The sequence below is a fragment of the Mycteria americana genome, chromosome 10, assembly GCF_035582795.1.
Source record: "Mycteria americana isolate JAX WOST 10 ecotype Jacksonville Zoo and Gardens chromosome 10, USCA_MyAme_1.0, whole genome shotgun sequence".
Taxonomy (NCBI): domain Eukaryota; kingdom Metazoa; phylum Chordata; class Aves; order Ciconiiformes; family Ciconiidae; genus Mycteria; species Mycteria americana.
In genome coordinates this window covers 9,079,773-9,095,125 of record NC_134374.1, presented here as the reverse complement: position 1 = coordinate 9,095,125, position 15,353 = coordinate 9,079,773, and the positions used below count along the sequence as shown (strand labels likewise).

Here is a 15,353-nt window from a genome sequence, read left to right as displayed (position 1 = left end):
TCTGAATTCCAAGGCTGGGATAAATTCCAAGCTCCCCTCCACACTAAATGATTTCTCCTGTTCTTGTACAAGTTTTCCAAGAATCAGGTATCTGTTCAAGTTCCATGGCTTGTCTTACCAAGGAACACCTCTAAATACGTCTCTAAAAACTTCTTAAAGCCACATTCTCTCTCTAGCCTGAACTGATTTTTCCCTGCTATAATTTCCACTGTAGCTTATGCTTAGTTATGTTTGCATTTATGAAGTTGTCTTTACAAAGAAAACAGCTGGACACTATTGCTGAATAGAAACTGAGGGTTTCTTCTTCTTTCCAACTTTCCTTTCCATGAATCACATGTTTGGCTGTGAGGAACCAGAGCTTGGCTCTGCAAGTCCCTCACATTGATTCTCAAAAGCATTCATTACTTCTGCATCACATGCACAAATCGCAAGCCCTCTAGCAAAACCTTTTCTCTTTTAAAAGACAAGTCAGAGTTTCCTTACTTTGTTAGGAGTGTCCTTAGTGCTATGAGCCTTGTTCTGTAGTACGTTTATCAGCCTGATTCAAAAAAGCAGTGCTGAACATTTCATACTCTCTACATGCAAATAGAGTATTGTATGAGCTTAGATGGGATGCAGTCATAGTGGGCCAACTTCTCATACATCCTGCCATAAGTCATTGCATGTGCCTGGCTTCCTGGAAGAGTTGCTGTTCTGTGTCTAATGAGTCATGCACTGGGCATGGCCATCACTTCTGTTTATGAAACAGTCTGTCTTTGACAAACAGATGAAAGCACCTCCCGGGTTCATAATCATACCTGGGGGTGAATCGTGACTTAGCAATTTTTATTAAACGAAGCATAAATAAGAGGGAAAAACAGCCACATAGATATGGGGACAGGAAATTTGCAGGACAAAATATGGCTTACTTTTTCTTGTTATATAAAATACAATGTTATTTATTAATGGCTACACTTCAGAGCTGACTACAAAAATGTAATTCAGGATTCAATTCTCAGTCAAGTTACATGTCAGTTGAGTGACAGTAACTGTGCTTGTGGGTTCTCTCAGCCCACAGTAGATGGAAGGTCACACAATTTAGCCTTCTCTGTGAGCTAAGCTAAGTCATGGCTCCTCTCCTTTGCCTGAGATCACATAGCAAATGGTTGCTGGAAATTACCTTGCCCATAGCATATTGTTAAGCCGCATAAATCTGATCGTAAATCTCAATCCTGAGTTTGCATAATGTTTGCCTTTTGGTCTTTACAGAATCTAGTACAATAAAGTCAGACTGCAGACTGACACTTCTACACACTGATGCAACCTCCACCCTAAATTTAGCTGTAAAGCTGGATGAGACTTTTCCCCTAAGTATGTCCCAAGGTGTTGCACAATTACGTCCCTAACTGATACTGCTTTGCCTCATGTACAGGAGATGGAGAATTATCATGGGAACATTCCGACGGAGATATCTTCCGGCAGCCAGCCAACAGGGAAGCCGTAAGTGTGACCTACAGTTTAAAGACATATTTTCCTGCTGTGCTGTACATGCCAGTATATTGGGGAAAAAAGAGAAAAGGATGATAACCGGTCTGAATATCTACTGCCTCCACCCTTTAATAAACTGAACCTGAATTCATAAATAATGCTGAATTATAAACTCGCATGAGCTCCTGCGGGCTCTGGATTTGGTCTTTGTTGTATATGCTCTATAAGAAAAAAATTCTACAGCGTTTTGTTTGCTATGCTTGCTATGCAAGCATCACTTTTAAATTGTAACGGCAAACACTTACTTCCCAATTGATATATACACATGTATATATTTACTTTAGGGGCTTCACTACCTCTGGGGCTAAGAGTATCCATTAACAACTTACTCCTCAAGAGATGATTTTTATAACAGCATTTGGAGAGAATATGAAGAGCTTTTAAGCATTAGGTGCACTACCTAAAAAAATTAACCAATAGGTCTTTGGATTAGTGAGAAGAATCATGCCTTATAAAATAACTGCTGTAATATACACTATTCCTGCATGCCCATGGGTATTTTGGAAAATAATTCTCTGAAAACAATCGTTTTTTTTGCTCTAGAAAACACACTGCACACTACTACTACTACTACTTCCCTTTGCAAATAAAATGAGACTTCCCAGTCTGTAAGACAGATTCTAGTAAGGTTCTGCTCAGTCTGTGCAAGGCTAACCCTGGCCTTGCATGGGAGTTTAAAGCTGCAAGCAAACAAGAAGCTGGATAGTCATTCTGGACGTGCTCTGCCACTGGAGCCCCAGTGGAAAGCAATTTTGATGAGGAGAACTAGACAGGCTTACAATTCTTCTCATCTAATCTTAAAGTAGCGTAGACATCAGTAAAGTAGATGCCTAGCTCTGAACACCATTTTTAACAGGTGGAGTGAAATAGGCACTTCTGGGTTGTGATTCATCTCCTCGTGATACAGCGATTCACAACAGGTCAGGTTCTAAAATTGCCTCTCTGTCCATTGACCTGATTAGGGACTTCAGATGACCAACTTAGATAAAAAGACACCTACACTGACATATACAGTCTGGTGAGATGAGTTACAACTGCGTATGTGTAGATTACTTCATTACCCTGTTAACTATCCGCAAAACCTGAATGGCCTTTATTTAGTATGGTGCCGTTCATTACATTTAATGATGTTTGATGATAGTGGCAACACTCTCGTTGCCTGTGTTAAGCTTCTAGTACAGCCTCCTTCCCCATGTTCATTGGAATGAGACATTTACTTTCCTGCTCTCTTTCTGCCTCCAAACAGAGACACTCATACCATCGCTCCCACTATGACCTGTCATCCAGCTCTGCGAGGCAGGTAGTCAACATTCCACGATTTCCCAATGCCAGGAGTAACCGTGGAGTCCTACCGGATCCCCAGCAAGCTTCAGGAACAATAGTACAAATCGTCATCAACAACAAGCATAAGCACGGACGAGGTAAAGACAAGTACTTCTTATAGTATTATTCTGGGTCAGGAATCAATCACCTTCTCAAAATATAGAGCAGAATCTTGGAAATTCACACTAGTATCAAGAGACCCAATGCAAATCAGGGAGGCAAAAAGCAATAAGCTATTAAGGATACCAAATTAGCTCTTGACTGAGATCAGTTGTACCTACACATATAAGAGTGCATTTCACTCTGCAAAGGCACCACACTATCATGGTGTTCTCTGAACTACTTTGTAGGATTGTGCTATGTAATTCTGAGAACACATGCAGCGGTTAGCAGGGAAGTGAGTGCTTTGTGCCATAAAGGACACCACGATGCCTTTAGATGCGCTAACTTGTTCACACAGTGACTTGTCCAGTAGGAAATTGTTCGTGGTTATTTTCTTTACACTGTCTCCTGTTTTGTAACTTTACTAGCTGTAAACAGCATATGTTTAAACTGCCCCACAAATCTCAGACCATAAAGCTTTGCCATAGTATCAAGAGTTTTCCATAGTATCAAGATTTCCATAGTTTGCCATAATATTCCATAGTTTGAAGAATTCCAAGATGGCGAGAATTCCATATTGGAAGATTCCAATATGGCAAGAATTCCATAGTTTGCCATAGTATCAAGAGTTGCCATAGTATCAAGTTTTCTGCCTCCAAGGCTTAGCAAATTATTCTCAAGAAAGGCAATATCATGACTTCCCCCACCTTAAGCTAGTTGTCTGAGACAGTGGGATGCAAGGGGTGCTTTTCCTCCTCTATGACTAATACTAGAGGCAGAGTAGGCAATTAGCCTATACTGGATGCCTGAGCTGTGAAAGAGGCAAAGTTAACCAAGGTAATGAATCTCACTCTAAGAGTCCTTTAGTGCCTTCTGACAATATAATATAGGACATATTACATTATGGGGACAGCAGAACTTTGAGCCAAACCAAGGCAAACCTTATCCAAACGTGACTAAGCCATATTCCTGCTGCATTACAGGAAGGACAAAAATAGAGGGAAAATATCAATTCTCCAGTTAGTGGGACAGCAGGTTTTGTACAATAAAAAGGGTGGGATGCTCAGTTCCCACAGTGGGTGTACCTCTGTGAACAGAGGTCTGCAGGAACAGGCCTAAGAAGCCATAAAAGAAATAGCTGTAAAAATGCATGTTCAGAACAGCATCTATCCACAAATACCAGTCAGTATGCACTTAGAAACTACCCACAAAGAGTTAAAAGCCCTTGTATTAGGGCCAACTAATCTTTTAAGGTATTAACTAACAGAAGGAATGTTGGCCATAGGATCTTTATTATCCACCTGAACAAGCATGAAAAAACAATTCAGAGCATGCCAGTGTTTTATGCTGAGTCTAGGAGCAGGAATCTCCATGCAGTGCAATATCTTTGACATGTAATTCACACATGAAGACATCGTCAAAGCAATTTCTAACTGGTTTCTTTCAGCAAATAAAGAGCATACAGACGAATAGCATATTTCTGGATGCAGTATATAGTAACTGCCACAACTTCAGACACTCACTGCCTGGAGAGTGTCTGAGATATCCCCATGATGGAAACAGGAATGCTGACCGTGTATTTTCTTTTGTTCTTGTGCAATTAACGAGTGTCTTATTAATTAATGCACATGCCCCTTGAGGCGCATTTCAACAAGTTAAAAAATAAACACACAACAATTCTCCTGACATGCAAATACTGTGCAGTTGCATGGATACAGATTTATCATTCTAAACATGAAGAGCACTAAAAACAGGGCATCAGGGAACTAGAAGTCATTTGCCAAATTTTGGCTTCTACTGGAGGCTTCATCTGCTACCTCAGAGTAATTATTTAACTGTTCTGTGCTAAACAAACCCTTAAAACAGAGAGAATATGCATCTACACAATGTCGTACATTATCCCTTCCCCTGTCAGGGAGAAATCATGAAATATTTATGTCCATAAAGTATCTGGAAAACTCTAGCTGGGAAAAAACAATCCATATAAGCATAAATATAACTAATAATATTGTATTTAAGCATGTAAGAAGCCTGCTGAACAGCTGCGTACTTACCAGTTTTCTCATTTATAGTTTTCTCTCCCATGTTTTTAGTATACAGATAACACTTTATTTGCTTTAATTTGAGAAACAAAACTGTTTCCTACCTCCAAAATAAAAACATGTCTTAAGAAAGAGTTAAAAAGTAGCAAATTATAAACCAAACGATAGCATAACCCCATGAAGGACAACGCATTGCAAAGAACACTCCCCATAAATCTCAGTAACTCAGTAAAGTATAAGCCAGTTGGTCACATCTGTTACCAGTTAGATGTAAATTTCAGATTACAGATAAAAATTAAATTGCTTTTGAAAGTTATAGGCAAAATAGGAACATATTTTACAAATAAAAGCATTAATAAAAATGATGGCATATTAGAAGAATTGGAAATATTTACAACATATCCCAGCTTCGCCTTAGTTGCTTTTAGAAATCAGGCAGTGCCCTTTCTTTCACCTTGTTAGGATTAGTTTGCATTTTTCTTTGTGTTTATAAAATATTTAAAAAGAAAGGAGCAAGGTTTATAGGACAAATGCAAACATGGTGTAAAGTGATATAATTCCCATTAACTGCTGGGTGACCCAAACTGGCTTCCACTAGGCATGGATTTTTCCACTCTCCTCGTGTCAGTGGTATTTCTCTGTCTCCCGAGGGCACTGATGAATAAATATTCTGAGGTGCTTAGATGCTATTGGAATGAAATTTCAGTCCCATATGCATCCTTTCATGTTAATGCTTTCTTGTGATTCCAAAAGCCAAATGCCTCTATATACCTATAGACATATATATTTCCACAAAGGGCATTAAACTTGATTTTGCAACATTCCCTTGCTTTGTTCCGTGTGTTGTGTAGCAGGAACTCTCATGCAAAAGCAATAAAAGGCCCAGGTGGCACTAATCCATCCTGCTGACAGCATGGCTCTCACTGCAAAAGCCGTGTTCAGCTAATGGTAAGAAAAGTTGTGCAGATGACGCGGTAGCAAATGTCATGATCCTGTCATCTGCAGATTCAATTCTAGAAGCCAGAGCCAATGTAGCAGGCTGTGTCCTGTGTGCGGACTGAGATTAGGAGGGGAAGGAGGAGTGAGTTTCATAAGCTGGTTAATGATGCACAGTTGAAATGCCTGCACTGGAGAGGAGCTAGTCAAATACTTGACTCAGCCACCTTCACTGTTCTCCTCAAAACAGTGATGGACACCAGTGTCAGCAGAGTTGGAGTCAAGGCAAAACTGCTCAGAAAAGGGTGATCATAGGCTCAGACTCATTTTAATTAGCGAAACTCCAAGTTAAAGTTAACAAGCAGAGATAAGAAATGTGCATGAATCAAATGAATATTCTTAGAGAGGTAGCCAGTGAACATACCTTTTTCCAGTTGGACTTTTTCTTCCTTTTCTCTTCTTTCGTAGTTTGTGTTTCAAATGGCAAGACATACTCACATGGTGAATCTTGGCATCCTAATCTCCGGGCCTTTGGAATCGTAGAGTGTGTGTTGTGCACCTGCAACATCACCAAACAAGAATGTAAGAAAATTCATTGTCCAGAACAATATCCCTGCAAATACCCTCAGAAAGTAGAAGGAAAATGCTGTAAAGTCTGTCCAGGTAAAAAAAGTTGATCATAGACCACTTTTTTGCTGTGCATGTTAAGGGGCTTGGCTCAAGCCTTCTGGTCACAATAAGATGTGATGAAAATAGCAATAGCTGTGCCCGTTGTTCTGATGTGATGTGTGTGCAGAGGTCTTAGTGTGAGACAGGCAGAGCTGCCTGGCCAGCCCTGCTGTTCAATGCTGTTCCTCAAATGGGGGGGGCTTGCTGCCGGGGGCACATACATTCTGATCAGTCACTGCCTTTCTCTTTACTGTTAGTATGACTTCCTGACACTCATTTCCAAAGAGAGTATTACAGAAACGTACACAAAAAGTTCATTACTGTCAGAAGACTCTCCCAGCCTTCCCCCACTGCAGCGCCTACAGAACCTTCAAATCATTTTCTAGCTTGTGAAATTTGCATGGAGATAACATCATTTCTGCTTTTTAAAATGTACCAGAAGGATTCAAAACCCCTGATTATGAATTGATTGGTGTCAGTTATGTGACTTAATCCTTAAAGTAAATACTAACTTATCACAAAGTTAGCATTGTTTCTATGCTGCACTAATGATTAAACTTATGTAGACATTACTTACTAAAATCAATGCCTACAACTAGTGAAAAATCTGCTAATATGAATCTGCTGGTGGTCTGCCAAATGACGAGCCGTGTTGCATATGATATAAAGGGTAAAGGAGTGCCCAGTTCCCTTCTGTGCCTTTAAACTTCTTTTCTAATCTGTATGGTCCATTTCTGTGTTTGTTTGGTGATGCATTGGGCGAAATGCTCTGAGGAAACGAGTTGTTCAGTTGTATACAGAAATCCCTCACAGAATGCACACTTCCCATTTTCTCTTGCTAGCCTTGCTTACGGGGAAAAACCATGATGCAGAGGCAGTAGGCAGGCAGGAGGTGTGTATCCAGATCCTTTTGGATACTTGTGATTCAGAGATCCGCAGCTTTTATTGGGCTCACTTGAGATGAGAACAGTCAGCAAAACCTGGCTAACAGGCTTCAATAGAAAAATTAAGAGCAAAAAGAAAGTTACTGTCTTTTTCTTTGAGATTCTGTGTGCCAATTTTTAAGAAAGCTGAACCTCTCCCTGCAGTCTGTATGTGTGGAGATGTATTAATTATTAGGTTTTTCCACAAACAGCAGTCTGAGTTGCTGAGTTGCATCATCTCTCTTACATTCTTGTCCAACTTCCAATTACTAACAGAATAATTACAATTTCTACTTATATGCTCTACGACTTTACCAGGTGGGCAAGAGATCATGTGCCCTGTGGCTAGCCCAGGCTTGCACTGGCCAGCTGGCTGCTGCTGAGCAAAATGCAAACCTTGTAGGTTCTACCTGCCCTTTTCCTCAGCAAAGCATTAATTTGGGTCTCTTCACTCTGTCCAACCACCAATTTTCATTTCGTTATTTTATTACCTCTGAGACTTCTACCATTATTTCAGATACGATTGAAAAGTGGACAACAGGTCCAAAAATTGTGAGGAGTCTTCACAGACCACATGGTTTTTTACACAGCTCATTTCCTTATGAAACTGGATTATAAATATGAATACTGTCTTGCCACCATAGACAGGCCATCAGAACCTAGCAGAATAGAACACTATTAAATGTCTGGGGCTTAGCTGGAGATGGATTTGAGTGGCCATACAAGTGAAAATTCTACTTTTAAACTGAACCTGCTTGGCTATTGGTGCCAAGTAAATTCTGGAGGACTTGATCACATTTGTAGTATGTGTTTTGGGCTTTTTTTAAACAGAAGAAGTGCCAAGTCAAACCTTTGACAACAAAGATTACTTCTGTGGGAAAGAGACATTTCCCGTCTATGAATCCGTTTTCACAGAGGAAGGAGAAACCATCAGAAAAATTGCAGTAGAGACTGAAAAGCCACCTCAAATAGAAATACATGTGTGGACAATTAGAAAAGGTGAGTTGAGCAAGTCCTTTCTTTAAACAGTGTATCATCTTCCATTAAAATCCCGGGACAATTTCCATATCCAAGCATCTTGAGACTGCTGTTCTTCTGGCTATTTAGGATATTGCTACTACAGCCACTTCCAACATACTCAAGTTTTGCTGTACAAAAACCATTAATAATGTGCAAAGATCTAGTTCTGCAAACTCCTACCCTTCATTGTGAGCAAAAGCACAATGACAAACAGGTTGTAGTAATACCCTGTGTAATTTATTGCAGAGAAATGGGTAGTAGGGTTTGAACCAAGTGCCTGGAGGATCTTATTTAGGATGGACCAAAAAGCTTTCCACTGAAATCAGTCTGCCCTATCTGCCTTAGTGACGCTACACCCGTGATGGCGTAGAATATGGGCAAAAAACGTGTTAAGGATGGAAACAATATATTTCACTAGACTAACTGGTAAAATTAGAAAAAAATAGAAAAGCACTCAGAAGCCCAAGCACTTCTGCAAATCCTGAACTTTTAGTATAATAAAAATTATCTCCAGCCTCCTAAAAATCCTATCTACTTAATCTACTGGAAGCAAAAAGCATGTGATCCTCATAGGAAACCCTCATATAGTGCAGCCCTTTACACGGAAATGATACATCTCTAGAATGCACTTTAAAGCACAAAGCCAAGCCCAAAGTGCGAGCAGAAAAGAAGTCACAGAGGATCAGATGGTTAATAACTACCGTGTGTGTTCAAGAAGCCACAAAGCCTTGTGATGATTTGACAGTGATGTTGCCTGCTAGCTCATGACAGGCAAAATGATACCGGACTGCAAATGATACTGTTTTTCTCCAAGACACTGGGATTTTGGCTTCTGTTGTAATCTTACATTTACTCATACTAAGGAAGTCTTCAGCTATGTTGGAAAAGAATTGGCTAATTCTCACACTCCTCAGAAACTCTCCGCAATCATAAATCCACAGAAGGATTTACAGGGGAGTAGCAAAAAACCAGGGGGGTGGCAAACAGAATAAAAAAGAATAGGCTGAAAATCCACATAATTGGTAAGGATTATTTCACAAGGTGACCCGACATGGCAGTAATTCTACATAAAGGCAGGACAGCAACCCAGGTCTAGAACAACAGGCACATTTCCAGTAACGCACACTTGTCATTTCTTTGCTGAAGGGATCCTGCGTCACTTCTATGTTGAAAAGGTGTCCAAGAGAGAATTTGAAGAACTTCCTTACTTCAAGCAGATAACAAGGACAACCCTTAGTAAGTAAAATTCTGACCTCTTCAGGTTTCTATTCTCCATATAATCATAGCCTTGAAAAACATTCTGTTTTACTCAACACAGTCAAACACACGTACTAATTTTTCCTCCAGTACATGGCTCCAATATTTTATCAGATTAGATTTAAATAATCAAAATACAGCAATTTAAAATATAGATACATATAACAGTAGTTCATGTCCATGCTGCCTTAGTCTCTGTAATTTTGATAAAATACAAGATAGGCTGTTTTCTGCCCATACTGCCATAAGTCTGAAATATGACTAATGTCAGCACAGCAGCACAATTTGGATTTATTTAATGTCAAGTTACCCAATTTTTTAGAAAGTCATTTAGAAGGGAAGAAAATCAGAGATGATTAAAGTTCTCCTACATACATGTATGTTACATTTGAAAGAAGCCTTTCCTATGTTCTTAACACTATCTTCATTATTAAAATCTGTCTTTTGAAAGGACATGTAATTCTTTTATCACTCTTGATTCAATTTCTTTTTCGCATTTCATCCAGCTTGGCATATGACACTTAATTCGATAGTTGAATTAAGGTATAGACATTTTTAGTTCCCAGTTCTTTCGCATTACAAGTTGGCATTTTTTCTGAGGTCTCTAATTAGGCAAGGAAGTATTTTTCCCAGGAATAATATATTCTTGATAATACAAACTTAGTGAGAAGCAGACACCTTTTCATATAAAAAATTTCCTAATTTTTTGCTGTCAGCCTTCTGGCTTGTCATTGCTATCTGTAATATAGTATTCTAGTTACCAGGACAGCAGGCATTTCTATTAACATTATCAAAAACGTATAGAAATATTAATATCCAGCAAACACAGTTTGTATTACACAGAGGTAGGCAGAGTTCACAGTGCATGAAACACTTAGACTTGTTGCTTCCCAACTTTTAAATACTTCAGTTTACCATCAAAATTAAATTTTCACATCACTCTGTCATAAAGCAGAGTATCCAACGTCATAAATGGTTGAATAAATAGGGCCAACTTACAGTCCTACTTAATAAAGAAAGGAATAATATTCTGGTCTTTGTTTATTATTTTTAACAAAGATATTTTGCATGGAATATGTTACGTGATTGTAAGATACTTGGAATATTTTCCATGGGAGGATTGCACATTGTCTCTTTGACCATTGTGAATTAGTTGGTCTGGAGAGTGCTTGTAAATGTCTTCGAAGTTCCCTATGCCTGTTTCTAAGTCAGTATCTGTCTCCTTTGTATTTTCGTTTTCAGGCCAGTGGAAAATATTTAGCGAGGGAGAAGCTCAGATCAGCCAAATGTGTGAAAGCAGAGTGTGCAGGACTGAGCTCGAGGATCTGGTAAAGGTTTTGTACCTTGAAAAGTCTGAAAAGGGTCACTGTTAAGGGAGACAGCACTGGAGGGAGAAACACAAGAAAACTTATGAAAACTTGGATCTGCAGCTGGACTGCAGGCTTATTTTGCTTAAGTCAACAGTTGCCCTAAAAACCAAAACTATAATGCAGTAATTATTCACATCGTGCACAGCAAATTTGCTGCTTTATGTGTAGTGGTCTGTGTCAACCGTTCAAATATCTCCTCCAAAAGACTAGGAGGCTCTGTATTACTGGTGGGGGAAGGAGAAAGAGAGACTGTACTTTCCCAGAGGTGCATTTCTTTACAAGTTAAAAAGAGAAAACAGAACATTTTTTTAATTATTATTATTATTTGGCAAGTTACTCAAACTAACGAAAAGAAGGACACCTAATAAATGTGCAGGAGCTATGGAGAGCATTATTTCCTGTGCTGAATTTATACCATTTCTGGTGTTGAAGTGACTCATGGATATTTTTTAGTAGTGGAGGAAAAATACAAGTGATACAATACTTGTGTTGGAGACATAAAAAACAGATTTAAACTAACAAACTCCTAAGCAGCCTGCCTTTGGGATGATGTCTTGTAGTTGAGCAAACCGAGTCCATAAACTGAACAGCAGGTGTTAGTGGCAATCACTATATTTTTGTAGCAATTTGAGCAAATGTTCGCTTTTAAGTGGTTTTCACTGTTTCCTCCACCCACTTCTCTAAAAAATGTGAACTGTTAGCTCCCTATCACAGCCCTAATAACTTCATTCTTCTGGGCCCTATTAACACATGGTCTTGGCTGATAAACTGCCTTCTAAAGTGATGTGGCAGAAGGTGGTGAAGTACTGGGGGTACTTTCAAAACACCTAGAGGGTTCAACCTCCCGATTAATAACTCCTTAAGAGTTGCGACAGTGCTTAATTTATTTGTTCTGATTTGTTACAAACCTAATCTTCTGCATTTTTCTGAGGGTCACCTCTCAATTCTCACACTTCAAGGACAGCTCTCTCCCATGACAAACACCAAACAGCTACAGCAGGCCTTTAGAACACAGCAGCTCTGTGAAAACTGTTATCTTTGTGAAAAACAAATCTGAGAGATTCTGTTAAATTTAGTATAGCATGTCTACAGTGTGCTTAAGAAAGGTGGCTCTCACCTGCAGAAAAAGTATAAGTATAATTTAAAAAATGTTTTCTCTGAAGAGTCACCAAAATACTGCACTGCCTCATGGCTGTGATGTTGAATTAAATCCCAAGAAGCAAGTGACTCTGCCTGCTTTTGCTCCCATTTTCTACTCCACAAGCAGGCAGGAATATGGCTGTTCAAACACAGGCTAGGAAACAAAGCTTTATGGAAATGGTCTGAGCTAGGGGCTGGGTCTTCACAGGGAGTGAAATCAACAGTGACAGCAAGAATTTTGAGGTTTGTCATTCTGCCAGTGACAGCACTCCAGGGTGTACCCATTTCTAAAGGGATGAAGGTGTGGGACAGCTCAGTGCTGAAGGCCAAAAGCCCATTTCAGGCAGAGCTTCACCATCCTGAGGGGATCCTTGTCTTGAGCAGCAAACCCTGGCAGTCTCCCTCTGCAGTGCAGGCCTCAGGGCCAGGCTTCTTCGTGCCACCCAGGTCCTGCCTGTGCTGCCTGCAGCGTCAGGAGGAGCGCAAGGCAGGGCTTTGCAACAACGAGGAGCAAGTGAGGAGAACAGACATGAAGGTGAAGAAAAGGCTGAAGGGAATTAGGAGAACACATACAGGGTGATCTCAGGTCCTTAGTGGTCTTGCCTGTATATAACCACCCCATTGTCCCTAGGCCTGGACAAAGAGCAGATAATTTAGGAATACTTCTCTCCCTATGAAGCACTCAACGCAGTCCACTGCACAAGAGGAAAACACACCAAAAAGGGTGCTCCTCCAGCAACCGCCTGGATTTGCAAGGGTGAAATACTCTCACCTAGTATCAGTAAGAACCACGGGGGTCTCTTTCCAAGCCTCCATGGGCTGCCAGGAAATACTCCGTGGTCCCTCCATGGCCACAGGGCAGGCTCTGCTCGGGGCCTGGAGCGTCTCCTCCCTCCTCCTGCCCGGCCCTCGGTGTCGCGGGGCTGTTTCTCACACTTTTCCCCTTTCGTTTTGCCCTTTCTCAAATACGCTTTCCCTGAGGCCCCTTGCCACAGGGCTCAGCTCTGCCCTGCGGTGGGGCTGCTGCGGAACCGGCTGGAACCGGCTGGAACCGGCTGGACCTGGCACGGGGCAGCCCCTCAGCTCTCCTCAGAGGGGACCCTGCAGCCCCGCTGCCTGCGCCTGGGCACGGGCACCTGGTAGCACTGATACCATGCTATAGAGCACAGGCTTAACAAGCACCTGGCCATCTAAAGTGCTGTCTCACTGTTCATTAAAAGGAGAGTGAAGTGAACTGAACTGTCCCAGCACCTCTCCATGGGGCTGTAGCCTCTGCCTCCATAAATCCTGTCCTGGCGTTTGAAAGGGGTGTACTGTATCCTGAGGTCCTAAGACCTCGCTGCACCAGAGGTTACTGCAGCGTAACTGTAGCAGCAGCAGTTTGGCATCAGCAACACCCACTGCACCTGGCATCTACCGGGTTGAAATGTGCTGCAGAAGGGCAGAATTTTATTATAAATCTTCTAATAAGTCATGAATTAACCTTATTGTTCCTTTGGTGAAGTCATTGTAAGGAAGAGGTTCTGAGGAACTGTAGCTATCTGGTGGGAAGACCAGCAGTTGATTTCTCACCTCACGGGCATCATCTTGTTTGTAGCAGTAGCTGGTGAAAAAAGACTAAGTGGAAATTGTACAGTGTTTGTAATTTTGTTTTTTAAGAAGAAGGCAACCTGCTTTTTTTATTTGTGACAGGACAGGTGGAATCCAGATTGTGTATTTATTTTATAATAAACACTTTTTAAGAAAAGCAAAAAAAACCCATAAGCATCATTTAGTAAAATGCAGTGTTGCATTTTTCCAGTTTCTGGTCACTTAAGACAACAAAATACACAGTGTCGTGTTTTTCATTCTCTTCACGGGAGGTATGTCTGTTACGGTACTTATTTATGTACTTGTTGTATCACTTTGACCTGGTTTGATAAATTAATAAACTCTGAAGTTGATAATAAAACAAGATGTTTTGTGTATGATGCTGTTTGGTCAAGATGTTTGGTTTCAGTTCCCTGTTTGCAGCCCTGCTGCTGCCACCTCAGAGAAAGCCTGAACCCGCGCGCCCGGCTGGGTGCAGTGCGTGGCTGCCTGCTGTAGAATCAGGTATTGAGCTATGGAAGAGTCAGATTCAAGACTTAGACTGCTGGACAGGGTGCAAAGTAAGGCTTCAGCATTCACCTGCATCCTTAACACTTCAAGTGTGAGCTTAAACCACATGGACTTCAGCAGTGCACCTAAGACGCCAGTTTATCAAAAACCTAAGAGAGATTTGTAGGTTATGAGCAGTCCTGACTTACCATCACTTACAACCGAGCCTGAGAAGCTCTGTGGAGTGCACTCATGGGAGTCCCAGTGAACTCAGCAGCATTGTGTGGCCTTCCACAGACAAGTTTGCTTCAATTAACTGTTGCAATATACTGCAGTGTTTAATCTATAGGGGTAGTAGTATATTGGTGAGCTCTTGCTCCCATTTAACTCAGTTTCAGACCAAGGCAGTAAAAGCTTGCTGTAACTCGGCATCCACAGGGTCAACACGGAGCCCTGACTGCTCACTACGCCTGAAAATGAGACACGTAAAGCTTGCAGCAGGACAGCTGTGTCCCCAGCGCTGCAGTAGTTCGTTCTTTTGGGTCTTCTCTCAGGAATGTCTTCTGTAGAATTTTGCAAACCAGCTTACACTAGCACTCATCCCAGCTAAGCTGAAAAGCTATAGAAATTACGACAACCTGGGTAACGCAAACAGACAAATTAGAAGTATCAGCAGGATGCTCAAACTATCAGTTTATTTAAATTGTATAATCCAGAGCCACAACTGTTTGCTTTCAGGACTTCTTAGTAGGGCAACAATAGTATGCTGGGGAGACAGCATAGGACCTGCAATATATATATGCTCAGAGATATGTTTGACCTTTGGAAAATACCCAATTTAATTCAGCTTTCACCTACCCAGCATAATTAATTTTGAAAATCAAAGCATTGACTTCCATATATGGAAACCAACTAAGGAAGAAATCAAGCATTGACAACTGAGACATATTGCTTTCTGGGCAATA

The 15,353-nt window shown here is 40.8% G+C and overlaps 1 protein-coding gene across 3 annotated transcripts in view; it reads left to right on the top strand.

Moving 5' to 3' along the window:
- The window catches only part of CHRDL1 (chordin like 1), a 48,076-nt gene extending 33,831 nt beyond the window's left edge, over positions 1-14,245 (top strand). For all 3 annotated transcript variants that reach the window (XM_075512833.1, XM_075512830.1, XM_075512832.1), the window contains 6 exons: positions 1,412-1,479; positions 2,774-2,948; positions 6,399-6,593; positions 8,354-8,521; positions 9,689-9,778; positions 11,042-14,245. In XM_075512833.1, coding sequence (XP_075368948.1) covers positions 1,412-1,479; positions 2,774-2,948; positions 6,399-6,593; positions 8,354-8,521; positions 9,689-9,778; positions 11,042-11,172 — 827 coding nt within the window. In that variant the 3' untranslated portion in view covers positions 11,173-14,245. The remainder of the gene's footprint in view (positions 1-1,411; positions 1,480-2,773; positions 2,949-6,398; positions 6,594-8,353; positions 8,522-9,688; positions 9,779-11,041) is intronic.
- Positions 14,246-15,353: the final 1,108 nt, after the last annotated feature.